Genomic DNA, 17322 nt, shown 5'->3' on the forward strand with positions numbered 1-17322 from the left:
GGGCGTTGTGCCCTACTGGGTAAACTGCAGCCAGATGTGGCAGGATCTGGCCACAGTTGCCCAGCAACACCTGTCCTGTCCACCGAGCAGTGTTCCAAGTGAGGGGGTGTTCAGCATTGCTGGGGATGTTGTGACACCCCACTGCACCTGCATGGATCCTGTTTTGGGGGAGCAGCTGGTGTTCCTGACGGTGAACCTCCCCCTGCTGGGGTTCCTGAAGCTCCACCTGCAGATGGACTAAGTGCCACTCTCCTCACTCTGCACCAATTTTCCTTCTTTGAGTTTTTTGAAAGCCAAGTAATGCCCCGCTCTCAGCTGGAAGGGGCACTAACTGCATCACCAGCCAGCAGGGGAAGAACACTTTTGGGGGAGCAGCTGGTGTTCCTGACGGTGAACCTCCCCCTGCTGGGGTTCCTGAAGCTCCACCTGCAGATGGACTAAGTGCCACTCTCCTCACTCTGCACCAATTTTCCTTCTTTGAGTTTTTTGAAAGCCAAGTAATGCCCCGCTCTCAGCTGGAAGGGGCACTAACTGCATCACCAGCCAGCAGGGGAAGAACACGTCCCTGCTGAGCTCATTCCCCTGCCAGGATGAACTTGGATGATCACTAAAACTGCACCCTGCCAGGGTAGGGAGGCCTGGTGGGACTGCTGGTGATGTGGCAGCCCCGTAAATGCCAGGACCAACGATCCCCTGGTGAAAGGTGGGTAGGAGGCTAATGCACGCATGTAACCTCCATGCATGTAACCTCCAGCTAATGCACGCATGCACAAAGTCCTGGCTGGGGAACACCCAGACCCATCACATTTTTGACCGGCCTGACGCTTGCTGGTTGCAGTGCAGTTGTGAGGCTCCTGGTAAGCTCAACTTAGCTGCCTGGGATGCCAGCTTTTGTGCTGAAACTCCCTTTGTCCAGCTGAGGAAGTACCTGCAGTTGGTGCTGGATGGAAGGAATAGTAAAGAAGCCAGAGCCTGGCCTGCCCTGTGATCTGGGCAAGAAAGCCAGTCAGTGAAAATGGAAATGGAGGTATCGGGGGGGAGGGACAGGCTGGGGTGGGGGGTAGCGGGAAGGGGGATGTAGCAGTGCAGGTAAAAGTGCAGAGGTGCCTGTGGTGTCAGATGTCTGGCCGGCCGCAGCGTGCCAGAACTCCACTGTCTATATCGAGTCCTTGAGTTTCTGTACCTACTACCTAGGAGGCTGGTGAAGTGTAGTTCATAGGCGCAGGGCTGGAAAGTGGTTTGCACTGTAATTTGTTCCCTCTCAGGATCAGGCCTGAGAGACTGGAGGCAGAGTGGGGGGGTTTTGGTGAGGAACGTGCCCCCACAGGGAGTTGGGTTTTCTTGTCTTTGATAGACTCTGGTGTGCAGTTTGTGGGGCACTGGAGATAGTTGGCAGGCTTTATGTTCTGAGCCAGGAAGTTGGCTTCAGTTCTGGTGATGTTAGGTGCTTGTTTGACTGTACAAACCACTTTTCAGAGCTGGCCTTTTCAGGGCCCCAGAAGCCAGACTCCCCTGCACCAATCTCCTTGACAGCTGGCAGGCTTCATGGCCTCAGCAGGGGCCACCATCCCTGCAGTTTTCAGCCTGCTGCGCCTTAACACACACAGGGTCATCTATGTCACAAGTTTTGCCTGTCAGCAGCTTGAGGTACAGTTCCCCCCAAACCCCTGCACCTATCTTCTTGAAACTTGGCAGGCTTCATGCTCTCAGCAGAGGCTACCATCCCTGCAAGTTTCACCCAAATCAGAGACAAAACAACAAAGTTATAGCTATTTCAGTGATCCCCCATTATACCCTATGGCCAGATTTCCTAGGCGGCTCTGAAGCTTCAGAGTCACTTCAGCCAGATCGAAGCGGCAAACTGGTCCGGAGCTCCGGATCAGATCGCTGACAGCCAAAGCAGCTGGATATGAAGCCAGATCGAATGCTTGCCTACTCGCACAGGCCTAACAATTATATCCCCTTTCCCATGCTCTCCCTGTATTTTAACCCAGAGGGTCTCAAGATGCCCTTCTTGGTTAGTGAACTCAGTTCCATTTTACAAGCAGATTATCCTGAACACCAGGGTATAGAATAAATTGCTGTGGGGTGGTGGTGGGGATTAGGGAAGGAAGCACCCTCCATCCTCCTGATAAGGTTGGGCCACTGGGTAGAAAGGTCAATGACTCTTTAGTCATAGGGTCAGAAGAATAAGCAAGAAGACACATGATTATATGATTCAGTGAGGAGCGCACTGCCTTGCAAGTGGGGAGTCTTGGGTTACAGTCCTGTTTTGAGCAATGTTTATGCCTTGTGTATTAAACTGTTAGAAATGACAAATTATCCCAACAGCAGCAACTGGAACTCAAGTCTTTCCCTCCCCTCCAGGAGATTGCCCTCATCACCAGATTGTCAAGGCAATAAAGGCATGCCTTTCCCTACTTACTGTCTTTCTGGTCCCTGGGAATCTTGCATTCTTTCCTGACCTTTGGTGTAGTTTAAACACATGGCCCCAACCAGACTATTTTATAGCTTATTAGTTAGGAAGGTGGGAGATGTTTCTGAGTCCTCCCCCATGCTGAGGAGGGACAATAACTCAGGTATCCCACTTTCTGGCTGAGTGCTCTCCCCCCTGTGGTGTTGTGTGTAAAAAGTGGTCACATCCAGTGGCCACGTTTGTGACCTGGAGTGGGCTTGGAGAATTGAAGGCACATTGGTCTCACTATTAGCTGCCTACGCCCTTACCCTATTCATTTAGCTAAACCTCCTCAAGTGAGGCACCTACATTTTTAAGTGTTCCAACACCTATGTGAAGGACCCCATAAAGATGATTGTATCTGGCTCTTAAACTTGTGCTTAAATTCAGTGGGGATTACTTACATGCATAAAGCTATGGCGTGCTGCCATTGCACAGGTGTTCAGCATGGGATCCCTAGTCATAGACAGGGACCTCTATCTGCAGGTGCTGTACTCTCATAGAAAAAAAAGATGAGAACTTCCTTGAAAGAGGTTACAGTCTGAGTGCAGGAGATGGGACAGTAGATGACTGTAGACATTGTTAGCAGGGGAGCACAAAGGAAACAAAAAAACTCTTGCTTAGCATTATAGGCAGTGGCCTCAGTGCATGAATAACCTCATCTTGTCAGCTTTCTTGTATGTGTAATCCTCCTTGTACGTGTACTTCTCTATGTTGGGCTATGGTTCCTGTCTATAATAGTAACCATATGTATTTGGTTGCTATAGTGACACAAAGTTCATTCACTGTGAGCTGTGCAGAGACTTGCAGTGAAGTGGCCCTCAGTTTTAGTGCAGGGATGGTGTCATTCCCTGGATGGCCTTGTGAATCATCAACTTTTCAAGGGAAAGTGCCATAATGGAGTCAGAAGCATGACACTCACAATAATTGAGCCATTTGAAGATCCCTGAGCCTGCTTTTGAGGTAGGTTGTGGTCTAAAAGAACTGGGGTTTCATAGGCAACCCAAAGAGGACCAGAAGCAATCCTGGGTGGTTTGGACGAGAAAGGATGACCGCTGGAGGTGGTGGAGGAGTGGTGGTGACCCTTAGAGGTAGTGACTGGAGCAGCAATTCCCAGCAATCTTTGGCAACCCCCCAAGTATCAGAGGGTAGAAGTAGACATCACATTTGTGCCACCATAAAAAATGTTATGGTGGTACAAAAGTTAAACAATGTCCCTATCCCTTGTCACACCACAAAAGCCCCACATTTGTGGCTGCAACATAGGGGACACGTCTACATATGCAAGTAATGTGAAGTAATAGATTCTGAAGTTTATTTCTCCAGAGTTTTTTGCTCTTGGGTACACTGTTTGAATGTGTGCCCAGGAGCTATAAACTTCAGAGTTTATTACTGTTTGAACATGTGCCCAGGAAGCTGACCTCCCAGGCTGGCAGACTGGCCCCTTGGGCCTCCTGCCAACTTGGGGATGCTTCCCCCAGTTCAATGTGCTGTGGAGGGGCTGGCTGGGGCATGAGGGTGCTTCACTGTGAGGCTAGCCAGCAGGCAGCCCCAGCACTGAAGCACTGTTGTACCCCAGCCAGCCCCTCTGGTGTCTACACATGCACTGCTGCGGAATATTTTATGCCATAGCAGTACAGTACTTGTATTTACAATTACTATCATGCTGTGAAGTAAATTAGTTTACTCCAGCATAATAGGGGTGCACGTGTAGATGCCAAGACATTTACTGCGCAGCTAATTAATCTATTGCACAGTAAACATTGTGTAGACATGCCCAAGTGGTGCAGCTTTAGTGTGCATCAATTTGTGCTGCTTTAGTGTGACAGGCACCAGATAGATTTATGGCAAGAGAGCTCAGTCAGCCAGGAGCAGCCTGTGCTCTTCACACCTGATGAAGATTGTTGTGCATTCAAAAGTTTGTTTAACTCTATCTGAACTATACTGTTGGTCCAATAAAAGATATCCCCTTAAGAAATCCTTGCCTCTGTCATTGGATATGATATCAGCCTAGCAGAAATAGGCCTTAATATAATCCTCAGTGAGATGAAGACAGATAGATATGTGAGATGAAGACAGATAGATATGTGAACCAGAACTCTAAGCATATGGGACTTTCCAGTAAAAAAATTACGTGCATTATAATAAACGGTTGATACAAGAATAAAGGATGCATCACAGGGAAAGGGAAACTTATGTAGAAATTGGTTTTGGTGAACATGACTTCCCCTTCACTGTACTAATCACATCTCTAATTTGGAAATACTGACTGTCAGGAGGTTCAGGATATTTTTTTTTGTGTGGTAGGGTGCTGAAGGCTATAAATGTTCTCAGTTGATGATCTGTGCTTGTGCTGATAACATGGACAAATTCTGTAAGTGAAACTTCTACGTTGAGTTCATTGATGTGGGGCTGGGTTGTGTTGCCTGTTAACTGGCAACTTGATTTCTTGCTTCCATCTCTTTTTAACACTTCTACTTTTTTTCCCTTTTCTTTCCAACTGTGTTTTTTGTTTTGCATGCATATTTATTGTTTCTTCCCCAGTGATCCTTTTTCTTTTTCTCCACTACTCCTAAATCCTTTGAAGTTGGTGGGAAAATTCCTATGCATTATCATACTTTGGATCAAACACTAGTAGTGCTTATGCAATTTTTGGAGAAAATGCTCATTTACATACATGGGTATCAAAGGTAAAATTTGGTTGCACTAAAGTTCAGATCCTGAAACACTCTTCGTTTCCCCATTAATTTAATGGGAAACAGGATCAGCATCTAACAGATAGATCTGTTTTCTTCATGTGATGTAACTCTTGTGAGACAAAAACTAAATGGTAGTAAGCTGATGGCTCCGTCTTCAATACCTCTGCTTGTCCAGGACTGCACAGGAGAAGACCAGTCTAATAAAAGCAATGATTTCATGGGAATTTTTATGTGAATAAGATTTATAGCATCTGTGGTTAAAGCCAGCCATATTACTCATCGGGAATTTATGTAATTTATTTTCTTGAATGAAACTGGTATCACTGGAGAAGGAAAGAGAGAACTAGTCCTACTCTGCAGCAGGTCTTTGGAAATAGAAAGAGAAACTGGAAACTAAGTTTCTGTTCAGGAAAAACTGAATTAGTATTCAGTGACCATGTCTACGTGAGATGCTGACTGCACAGTTGCTACTGCACAGTAATTTAGTATTGTATAAACAAATATTAAATGAATGCACAGTAACTGGAGTTACTGCACAGTTGTGCTGAGGAATGACTTCTTCATGATGCTGACTATTCAGTAGCTTCTATTGTACAGTAGCATCACATCATGCTTCCTGCCCTGCAGTCTTATTGCACAGTAGTCAGGGGAGATAAATCAACAGGTACTAGTCTTTACAACATCATCACTGGGCGTGCTACCGTGATGTAGCATCGGTGTCATGGTTTGTGCCTACCAATGCTACGTTGCCATAACAACAAGCTATGTCACGGTAGCTCATCACTATGGCAATGTAGTGTCTCATGTAGATGCGCCCACTATGAAATTAAATATTTTATGACTTTAAAATTAAGTAGTAACCTTAACTAAAAGCATTCTCCACATGGGTGAAATTGTTGTTGTTGTTTTTAAATCAAGCTAATTTGAAAATTAGCATGAAGAAAGTTATAACTACAATTCAGACATAACTAGAACAATCTATGGTCTATCCTAGGGTTAAATAGTTTAAAAATTATATCAATTGATTTTAAAACTGATTTTATATTTTGAGGGAAATATTCCCAGTGTGACAAGGCCTTTAGGGCAACAAGGATATTTTTTCTCTTTTGGACTGAGATTTTTTTAAATGTCTGTAGATTATAGGTAGCTTCATTCTTCCAAGATGCTAAGGGCCAGAAGGGACAGTTACAAGTACTGTGTCTGAACTCCTGTGTAACACAAACTGCAGGATTTCACTTTACAATTCCAGCAGCAAGCCCATGTCTTGTAGATGACCTGAGCTGCAAAGAGAAATTTGTTTGTCTCCATGTTGAAAGGTATTAAAAAGAAACCTATTTTTTCTGGAAAAGCTGATCATCCTGCTATTTGAAAATTAGCCCTGTTGAGGCATCTCAGTCTGGTCACACAAAATCACTAGGAGGTTTGGAAGGGGAGAAGTTACTACTGTGTCCCTATATGTTGGGTATGATGTACCAGTGAAGGGTGTCACCTGCATTGTCCTGGAGAACAAGTCACATTCTTGACTCGTGCTACCTGGGCTCACCCCCAGCTTTCAGAAAGGCATGGGAGAAACATATTTTAAGTGATAGACCCATCCCAAAAGATCTCATAATCTGTGATGATGTTACATGTCTGCTGGTAAAGTCAAACACTGATCTTTGCTTTCTGACACAATTGAGACTCGACCCAAGATCTACTGTAGGTGGTGGCAGGCCAGTTGTCATGCCCCTTGCCTTCAGGGTTCCCGAGAATGAAGTTGCTGATTACTTGTGTCATTAACAGAACTATTCTTTCGTTTGTGCATCTATCCCTAGCACTTTTCCAGCTGTTTGTCCTTGTGCTAGCTCTAAGTGCGGGAGGCGTTTCTAGCTATCCTGAACACTGCCTTCATGATCCTGATTATGATCATCTGGTGAAGATTGCCAAACACGGACTGGGAAAGGCAGCCCATCCAAAGAAGATTGTCATTGTGGGGGCAGGAATAAGTGGACTCACTGCTGCCAAACTTCTCAGGGATGCGGGTCATAAGGTAATTACCTGAAGAAAGAGATGTCAGAGGCAGTCAGTGCTAATTATCACATTTTTCCTTTTTTATTGTCTGAAAATAAAACTGGTTAGGCTGAAGAACGGGCCAAACCAAGTTAAACTGATAGAACAATGGACTCAAGTTGCAGCCGCTGACATTTAGGTTGGGTAGTAGGAAAAACCTTTTCACCAGGATGGTGGTGAAGCACTGCAATGAGTTACCTAGAGAGGTGGTGGCATCTCCATCCTTGGAGGTTTTTAAGGCCCAGCTCAACAGAACTGTGGCTGGAATGATCTAGTTGGGGATGGTCCTGCTTAGAGCAGGGGGTTGGACTAGATGTGACCTACCAAGGTCCCTTCTAACTCTTCTATGATCCTGTGAAACTTAAAATGGCTATTCAGGGTGTGGAAGGCAGGAAGGAGGAAAAGCTACTGTAGGTTTTTATGCCCTAAGAAAAGAGACCTCCAAAAGCACCAATGAGACTTGGTTCCCAGACCCTATTGTCTCTGTTTGGAAATAAGCAGGTACCTAACCATGGGTGGATCTAAGATTTTGAAAAGTGGGGTGCAGTTGGTGTGGTGCATCATTACATACAACATAGCAATTATTTTTCTCCAATGAAAGGGAAACTAGCAGCTTTACTGTATGCTAGAGGGCTAACACAATATTATTCGGTTTAAGATTAAAGCAAAAAACTAATATAACTATTGGAATGTGCCCTAAGTTGCTACATTATATATAACATTAAAAAAACCCACATAAATAGTCAAAAATAATCAAAAAATATTTTCTCATTTATCCCATAATCATTGTAGCTAAATATACATCTCTGATTCATGTTCATGAAACAAAATGTAACCTTCTTGAGTGTCTTGATAGTGCCTCCAATACTTTAATGTCCATCATTTCTACACCTGAGTTAAGCTTTTCAGATAGAATCAAAAGCAGTCTGCCTGGCTGTGAAATAAAAGAATCACCTTTCCAGGAATGGCTGTTAGACAGCAGAATAGTAGAAGAAAGGATAGTCTGAATAGTGGAAGGTCAAGACCATTAAAAGAGATAGGATTATTAACACCTGTGGAGTGATGAGTGAGATGACAATGAGTCATGATGTTAATTGACTCTCTCAGTGCTGTCTGAATAGAAATGCTGCTGCACCTCTCAGGCAGTTGGTTTTAAAGTTTGGGTGGAGCAGAAATCAAAGCAGGGTGCAACTTCAGCACAGCATGCCCCCCTGGATTCACCCCTGCACCTAGCTCACATTTCTGTCTGAACACTTCCCTGAATCTTCAGTAAATTTGGGGGAATTACAGTCAAGAGCACAACACACAGAAAGTGGAAAAATAATGGAGAAGCTACAATTTAAAAATAACCCTAGCCACACTAAAAAGGGAATAAATCCAAGTAGTAAATGTCAAGTTTCAAATATCTGTAAAGGACCTACATGTTACAAGAGTTATTCAAGAATGTGACGATTGAAATGCCAACACAATAACACTCAGTTTTGATTGACTCAGAAACCACATGAACAGTCAGGGTAGATCACATTCCCTCCTGGTTATCTAAGTAGCTGTTTTCTGGTTGTCTACATGGCACTTTTTGCATATATGTGCATGTAGGGGTTTTGTTCCTGTGCAGGTAGTTCTGCACATGTAGATGGTAGTGATTGGGGCACTTGACTAGGAAACCAAAGACCCAGGTTTTAGCCCTCTCCCTCTCCCAAGAGGGTTTGAATATCTGCCTTTCTAGCATGATACTCCCAACCAGGACCATCGCGGGGGAGGTGTTGGGGGGGTGAATCAAGGTGACTGCCCCAAGCCCTGCGCTTTGGGGGGACCTGCGGACAGTGCTGTACAGGCCCTGCTGCGGCTCTCATCTCCACGTTCCGGCCGCTCACCACCCCTTACCCCACTCCACGCTCTAGCTGCTCGCCACCCACTGGCCCCACATGGGTTGATATGCCCTAGGGCTCACACACCTCTAGGGACAGCTCTAACTCCAACCACACGTCAAGTACTGCCAATTCATTGTCTAGTACTTCTTTTGAAAGTGGCCCACTAGGCAGCCATGAGAAGGTAATGGATGGGGTCAAAAAGAAGCAAACCAGCCAGAAGGTTTACATGTCATGGAGTGGCTTGAGATAGGAGCCTTGAGTTCTTGACTGGCTCCTTGCACTCAATGAGGCAGATACTTACCACCTGCACTGCCCTCCATCCAGTTTTGGAGGGGCAAAGCACTTCTTCCTTTCTGTTGACTCTGATGAGGTGCCAGTGGAGCATCTTTGAGATATCAGAACATTTAATTGCCCGGACCAGGATTAAGGCCCCAGGGTTTGGAGGGTGGTTCATTAGCAGCTAAGAACTTTTCAGCGACTTCATTAGTGACTGGAAGTCATGGGCTGTGTATGTTCCTAGGTTATAGTCTTGGAAACCAGTGGTAGTATAGGAGGACGGGTCAAGACCTATCGCGATGAGACACAAGATTGGTATGTGGAGCTGGGAGCCATGCGTTTACCAAGAATCCACAGGTAATGTACCTCTCATTTCTCCAACACACTCAGGAAGGGAGGATGGTGTGAAGAATATGTACTATGATTAAGGAGGAGGCAAAAGTCTGACTTCAGGACGTAATATTTCCCACCATTCCTCGTCTCATCAGTTTGGGTGGGACCATGCCTAGGGGTAAACAGAACACTCACTAGCCTGGTTTGTAGGATTGGCAACTGATAACTTGTAGGAGCCTCAGCACACACATGTTATATTAATAGAAAACCTCCCATTAACTTTAACAGAAGGAAGGTAGATAAAGTCCTGCACCAAAGTCAGATCAGACTAGATTAGACTAGACCAGACAAGAATATTTTTCTGTTTAATTGTATGGAACAAAAGCAAAATCACAAGCATGACAAAGAATAAGACAAAAAAGCACAACACACACTTTTTATTTAAAGGAAATCATCATTGAAGTTCATGACCAGAACAACCATAGAAATATTGTTACTAATTAATGCGCTAGGTGGCAACACCACTGAAATAATTGAAAATGCAGGGAGCAGGTTCTATTATCATATTTATTCATTTATCTATGAATAATATTGCTAACATAAGTTGTAGTTGGGGATTTTTCAATTTGACAAATTACATACTTCAAACAATACTATTTTTATATCCAATTAAGCATGTAATTTGTTTTCTCATTTTGACTTTCTTTTTCTCCTGTCTGTCCCCTTTTCTTTTCCAGGATTGTGCGTGAATTTATTAGACAATTTCACCTGAAGCTAAATGAGTTCTCTCAGATGAATGACAATGCCTGGTATTTGGTTAATGGCATCAGGGCGAGAGTAAGACAAGTCAAGCAAAATCCCGATATGCTGAATTATACTCTGCATCGTTCAGAGAGGGGCAAATCTGCTAGTGAACTTTATAGGGAAATTCTGCAGGCGGTATGTATATTGGTGGGTTGTAGAAAGCCATGGTAGTTCCTGGTGTGGGGGTCAGTCCTGAGCAGGTGTATCATAGCTTGAAGTCTCTAGAGCAGCAGTTCTGAACTATTTTAGGCTCAAGGCACCCCTCATCAGACTCAAGGTGCCCCTCCATAACTTCTATGAAGTGAGTGGCATCCCATAAAAAAAATCTAATTTATTTATTACAGTGCTTACCTCTTTGCAGATAGGGAAGGCAGTTGGGGTGGAGAGCAGCTAGGCAGGAACACTCTGAGTCTTCCCCTAGATGCTTATTTCTTCACACCTTCCTTATCTTCTCTCGCTTCCTGAGGTGCCCTTCAAAGCATCTTGAGGCACCCCAGGGTCCCCCAGCACCCTGATTGAGAATCGCTGCTGTAGAGATAGGATGAGGTCTGTATGATAGGCCAAGAACTGTCAGACAGACATGCATCATAACACTAGTTCAGTGAACTTCAAGTTCATTCAGTACTCCGAGTTACCACTACTGTGAGTCCATTGGAGTATATTCCTGATTATTTCTGGGAATCAGCCCCAATAACTCAGTGGGGTAAAATCCTGATTTGCCCTGGGGTGAGTGGGAGGACAATCAGTGATTTAGGTTTTAAAATATTGGCTTTCTCCTTTGCTGTACCATTTTGGGGGCTACTGGAAGACTACTTTGGTTTGCTCTAATTTGTATTGTGGCATATTAGGCCTTTCGTGGTCTGACCTGTCCTGGGTTTCTCCTTTGTTAACACATCCCTTCTTAAGGCCATCCCAGTGACAAGGAAAGTATTGGCTGCTGCATTAAAATGCACCTAATGGTGGATCTGGCCATGATTCTTCTCTTCGGTCTTGTCCATACAGAGATACTGAGGACAGTCCATTTACTAATGGTGTGAATGTCAAGTGGATTATTTAAAATGCAGTGAACCTCTGTTTAAATGCTCTCATCCAGAAGTAAGGTCACATGGACATTTACCATATAGCCCCCACCCCCATCCTCCTCCACACACCCCTGCTACACACATACACACCTCCCCAAGATAGTCCCCAAGCCTTGGCCCTCCAACCCCCATCCCCCATAGGGGTATCTGCATCCAGCTGCCAGAGCTGCTCCCACCATCCTGCCTGGCTGTATGCTGGCTAAATGCATGTGTGTGCATAGATGCATGTGGTACCCCCTGCCTCCAATCACCCCAAGCAGCTCCTTGCAGGCTGAAAAGCTGCCAGCCTGCGATGGGAAACCCATGGTTTCCTCCTTTAAAGAGGCTAATCCGCATTATTCCGCAGCAAGTGGAAAACCTGGATCCCTGGTAAACATGCACGCTGCTGGGGCAAGCTGGGAAATGCAGCAAAAAACCCAGCAAAATCCCAGATATTTGTTCATATTTAAAAAACCCATCTGGATGGAGAACAGAGGATCCAAAAAGTGGACACATCCGGGAAAACTTGGATGTATGGTAACCCTATGGCTGTAGGAGCATGCTATCTTGGGGTGAAATTTGAGGGGCTTTACCACGCATCAGCTGCTGTATGGTAAATGTCCATGTGCATGCATTTACTGCCTGGCAGATGGATACTAAACTTCTTATGTCCTGAATGAAAACGTGCTAATGTTCCATGGATTAGTTCCCCGTACTGTGGAATAAGGGCTGGCACACAAACAGCTATCGTAAAACAGCTAGTGAGTGTTAACTCCCTACCCCATAATGATTATTTGTGATATTGTCATGTGTCCATAGCCTTATCCAGCAGAATAGATTTGATCTAGTTTTTCTCAGGTCCCAGTTAATTTGTCAGAATCCCACCTGCTATTCCTTCTAAACATATTTCTCTTTCTGTCTGTTCATATGCCCCTGGTTCCTACACAGGCCATATTGGAGCTCCAGAGTTCAGAATGCAAGAAATATTTGGATAAATATGACTCTTTTTCTACCAAGGTAATGGAAATGTTTGTTGAGTGCTTCTACATCCAAATGTTTAACGGCAAGACTGAAACAATTGCTCTGCGCTACCCATATTCACCCCAAGGAGGAAACCTAATGACATAATTTTTCATGTCAATTTTGTCATCTACTGAAACAACCAATAAAGCAGAAACCAAAAGGAGAAAGGAAAAATCATATTCTGAATTTGGATGAACACTTTACTTGAATTGGCTGGCTTTGGATGACCAGAATCCTCATTTTAACCTAGCTCCTGAGTTATGGCTCTATTATTCAAACATAAGGAAATGTCAAGCTTGTGGGGAAAAACATCCTGAAAATGTCAATCTTGTTTCCATTTTTACTGTAATGTTGTTTTGATGTAAGGCACTGAGATTCATGCTTAAGCATATCTTGCTATAGATAAATCACAAACTTGGATAAAGTAAGTGGGTGTGCTAGACAGAAGTTTTTGGAGTCATTAAAAATTCTCTGAAGAACAGTTTTCAAGCAATTAGTTTTACAGTATCACGTGAGATTCAGTGAATGGTTTCAGTTGAAAAACATGAGGCAAATGTTGAAAATGTCAAACAAGTTCATTTTGACATTTTCAAAATAAAATGTTTCCATCTGGAAAGGCCAAAACTTACATGGTAATGTTATTTTAAACAATGTCTTTTACTCTAAATTTTGAAATATTTCCATTTAAAAATCTATCTAAATTTAATTTAAAAAGGGTAAGAAAAGGCTTTCAATAAGGGCTAAAAATCCTAAGAAAACCAAATGAATGTGTTTGTGTTTTTTACTTTGTCAAAATATTGGAAAATCTGTTTCCATTTTGTCTGAATTATTTTCTTTTCTGAGTTTTGGTTTTGCCACCAACCCCCAAATTCTGTATTTTCCCCATGTTTATTAGTGACCATTCTTCACTGGTGCTATTAATATTCTTTGTCATATGAGACATCTGAGACAAAGGAAGCTACTACCCAATGCAATAGGCTACATGGCAAGACCAAGCAGAGGCTAACCCATGTAGGATGATGGTATTTCCTTCAGACTGGTTGCAAACGGAGCTGCAAGGTGTGTGCTTGTGTGTATGTGTGTGCGCACTTGTGTGCATGTGCATGTGTATGTGTCTGTGCCTTTGTGTGCTTCTTTAAGTGAGGAAGGTAAGAAGTCAGGAGAGTGAGAGAGTAGGAGTGCTGAGCATGGTCCTAGGAAGACACCAAGTGACACAACTTCTTTTGGGGACAGAACTTTCTGAAAAGGCAGATATAAAAAATGCCTCCTGATTTCTTGTTTCTATTGTGTCAGGGACAGCAGAGTGTGTATACAGGCTTTGTAGCTTAGCACCAAGTTTGCATGGTGACTTTTTCTTCTACCAGGATCAGTCCAGCTAGGTCCCAAATGCTGCCCAGTTAGTCACTTTCTTCTTTTCACCAACAGGAGTATTTGATTAAAAAAGGAAACTTAAGCCATGGGGCTGTGAAGATGATTGGTGACTTGCTGAATGAGGACTCTGGGTATTACCTGTCATTTCTCAGCTCTCTCATGGATTTTGATATCTTCTCTCATGAAGAGGGGTAAGGAAGGAACATACTGAAATTCCAAACTCTTTGGGGTGGACAGCAACTTTTGTACAAGTTTAATGAGGACCTTGGAAATGGGACCCAGTTCTTGGCTGCTGGGCCCTGGATGTTATTGAAAAAAACAATCCTTATTTGCAGAGTTGAGTGGGAAAGAAACAGAAACTGTGGCTTCTCAGCTTGAAATTGCTTTGTGGCAGTTAGGATATGCAGAACGCATCCTGTGTGTGTAACCACAGGTGCTATGCTGCCTGCGTTCTAGCCCTTCATTGCTACAAACATTATTGGGGAACAACCTTTGCAGAACGACCTGTGTTTTTTAAGGTTTGGCTTAAATTCACCTCTGCACAGAGAGCCAATAGCAGCAACAGTGTCCCATGTCATCTTATGCTGTGTTTTGAGACATTTCTGGGGGCCTCGTAGTCACCTGTGTGATTTTCTGCTCCAAGTGAAGGTCTTTGGCTCAAGCCTGTGGTGGGCTGCAATTCTTACTATTGCCTTCTCAGTCATTTTCTTTTTAAGAAGTGTTAAAACACTGAACTGGGGCTTATGTGAGTTCAGTTCCTGGCTCAGTGAAAGATTTCATGGGGCAGCATGGGAGAGTGTTGCTTCCTTTGTTCCTTGGTTTCCCTATTTCTAAACCAGGGACAGTCACTCTTCCTAGTGTGTCATGTGTATGTACAGTATGCCAGGCCTCAAATTCTACTTTACTGCTTAGACATTGCCTTTGCTTTTCGTAAGCTAATGTTATCAGGCAGGAACAGGAACTTTAACTCACTTGTTAGGGTTGCCAACCCTCCCAGGTTGGCTGGGAGTCTACTGGAATCAGCACTGATCTCCCGGTGACTATTGAAAGCAATCCAGGAGATTGATGTTATGAATGGGTTGAGCAGCCAATAAATGCCCCATGCATGTGCACAGCCGCAGCGCAGCACGCAGGTGGCCAGGAGTGCAGCACGGCAGGGTGGAGACTACCTGGGTCCGGCTGGTAAATCTGTTACGAAGGAAGTGGGGGAGGGGCCGTACAAGGCCCCGGTGGCGAGGGAGGGAGTGGGGCTGGAGCTGGGGCAGGGGCAGGCGCTGCACAGCCGGGGCAGGGTGCGGGACGGAGCAGTTAGTGGCTTGTCTGGGGGACACAGGCAGGGTGGTGGGTGGCTTCTGCTGCTGCACACACGATGGGAGGGCATAGGGGGTGCGTGCAAATTTTGGGGTGGCTGCAGCCCCCCTTCCAGCAGTGCCTCTGCCCGCCCCGCCCCAGCCGCTCCTGCTGGGAAGAGCCCGGTGCCACCCCTGGCCCCTGCTCACAGCTAATCTCCTGGAATATCTTCAGTCAAAGTTGGCAACCCTATTACTTGTGGCAACACCTATTGCACTTGACATACCCAAATGACAGCTCTTCATATTTCAGCCTTTCTAGCTGAATGGTTAAGGCACTCACCCAGGGAAGTAGATAACTGGGGCTCTAGGCCTCTCACCCAGAGTGAAGCTGAAACTGCATCCCTCCAGCTTCCCAGCACAGTGCTCTAACCACTGTGCTATAGTCAGTGTGAATGAGATGTGTACTTTTTTTCTGCACCAACCTCTCCAGAGACTTAAGCAGAATTGCGGTGCGCCCAGTAACACTTTGAATTGCAGTGGCTCTAAGGCAGTAATTAGGAGCTCAGAATCACTTTTGAGGATACTCAGAAGCCCCAGCGTAAACATTTAGGGAAATTTGCCATCAAAAATAGAGGTGCCTATTGAGTTTTGGGGCCTGTTTGAATCACTCCACCTAGATTCCTTTAGGTGGGAATCGTATTATGAGAGTCACGTTATATGCTAACCATAGCTTAGAGGGATCCCCTTCTCCGCCATACCTCTTAGAAGCAATTATGTTACTGCTACAAATAGTTAAGTGTCTATTTTATTTTTTCAGCTTTGATGAGATCACAGGGGGCTTTGACCAGTTGCCCATTGCCTTCTATTACTCTATGCCTGGCATTGTTCAGCTTAACTCCACGGTTGAGAAGATAATAACAAATGGTAACATGGTTCGAGTGCTTTACCGTGCACCAGACACACTGACTCCTTATGTACTGACGGCTGACTATGTCCTCATTACAGTTTCAGCCAAAGCCACAAGACTCATCAATTTTATGCCACTGCTTTCCCCCCAAAAGGCACATGCCTTGCGCTCTGTTCACTACTCCAGCTCCACCAAGATTGCCTTGGCCTGCCCTGACAGGTTCTGGGAAAGAGATGGGATTCATGGTGGGCAGTCAATCACGGATCATCCCTCCAGGTTCATCTACTACCCCAACCACAACTTCTCCAGTGGTGTGGGTGTGATCCTGGCTTCCTATACTTGGAACGATGATGCTGACTTCTTCGTTCCTCTCAGTGATGAGAAGTGCATTGATGTAGTGCTAGACGACCTTGCAGAAGTACACGGCATACCCAAGGACCACATCCAGTACGTCTGTGATAAGCATGTGATAAAAAGGTGGAACTTGGACAAACATTCCATGGGGGCGTTCGCCTTCTTCACCCCGTACCAGTTTATGGACTATTCCAAGGCCCTGTTTCAGAAAGAAGGGAGGGTCTATTTTGCAGGAGAGCACACAGCTTGGCCTCATGCCTGGATTGATTCTTCTATGAAATCTGCTGTGAGAGCAGCAAGAAACATTCACTGGGATAGCAACCTACCTCCAGGGCAATAGCTGCAGCAGGAAGAGGAGCCGGAGACTGTTAGCTTGGGTTTCAGAGATGAACTTTAATGTCTCCAGAAGTATTTGGGGAAGAAACAGAAGAGCTGGACACCAAACCCAGACATAGTAACTGTGCTGCTACGCACCTTCACCTGGCACACGTCCTCAGCTGGTGAAAATCCAGATGTTTCCTTTCAAGTCAGTGATGTCACATTGACACATACCAGCTTAGAATTTGGCCCCAGGTGTGTTTCAAATAGGATTATTTTTTGCTTTCTCCCTTGAAACATTAGGCAGATAGAACAACAGTAGAGAAAACTCATTCATCAAAATAATTGCTGCTCAAATGCACTGCACTCACTTTTTTATTTAATGCACATGCATACAGAGTTATAACTCAAGTGCACACTTCATATATCAACTTATATAGCTATAAGAGATATATATATATAATATATATAATATTATATATATATATATATATATATATATAAAATAA

General features: G+C 44.5%; 1 protein-coding gene across 1 annotated transcript; it reads left to right on the forward strand.

Moving 5' to 3' along the window:
- The first annotated feature begins 6904 nt into the window (after positions 1–6904).
- Positions 6905–16835, forward strand: LOC102384392 (L-amino-acid oxidase-like). The gene is made up of 6 exons (XM_006037001.1): positions 6905–7183; positions 9595–9707; positions 10421–10622; positions 12497–12565; positions 13997–14133; positions 16052–16835. Exons 1-6 carry the CDS (start codon positions 6905–6907, stop codon positions 16833–16835), a joined length of 1584 nt encoding a protein of 527 aa, XP_006037063.1.
- The last annotated feature ends 487 nt before the right edge of the window (positions 16836–17322 follow it).

Source organism: Alligator sinensis, unplaced genomic scaffold, assembly GCF_000455745.1.
Source record: "Alligator sinensis unplaced genomic scaffold, ASM45574v1 scaffold1307_1, whole genome shotgun sequence".
In the NCBI taxonomy this organism is placed as follows: Eukaryota; Metazoa; Chordata; order Crocodylia; family Alligatoridae; genus Alligator; species Alligator sinensis.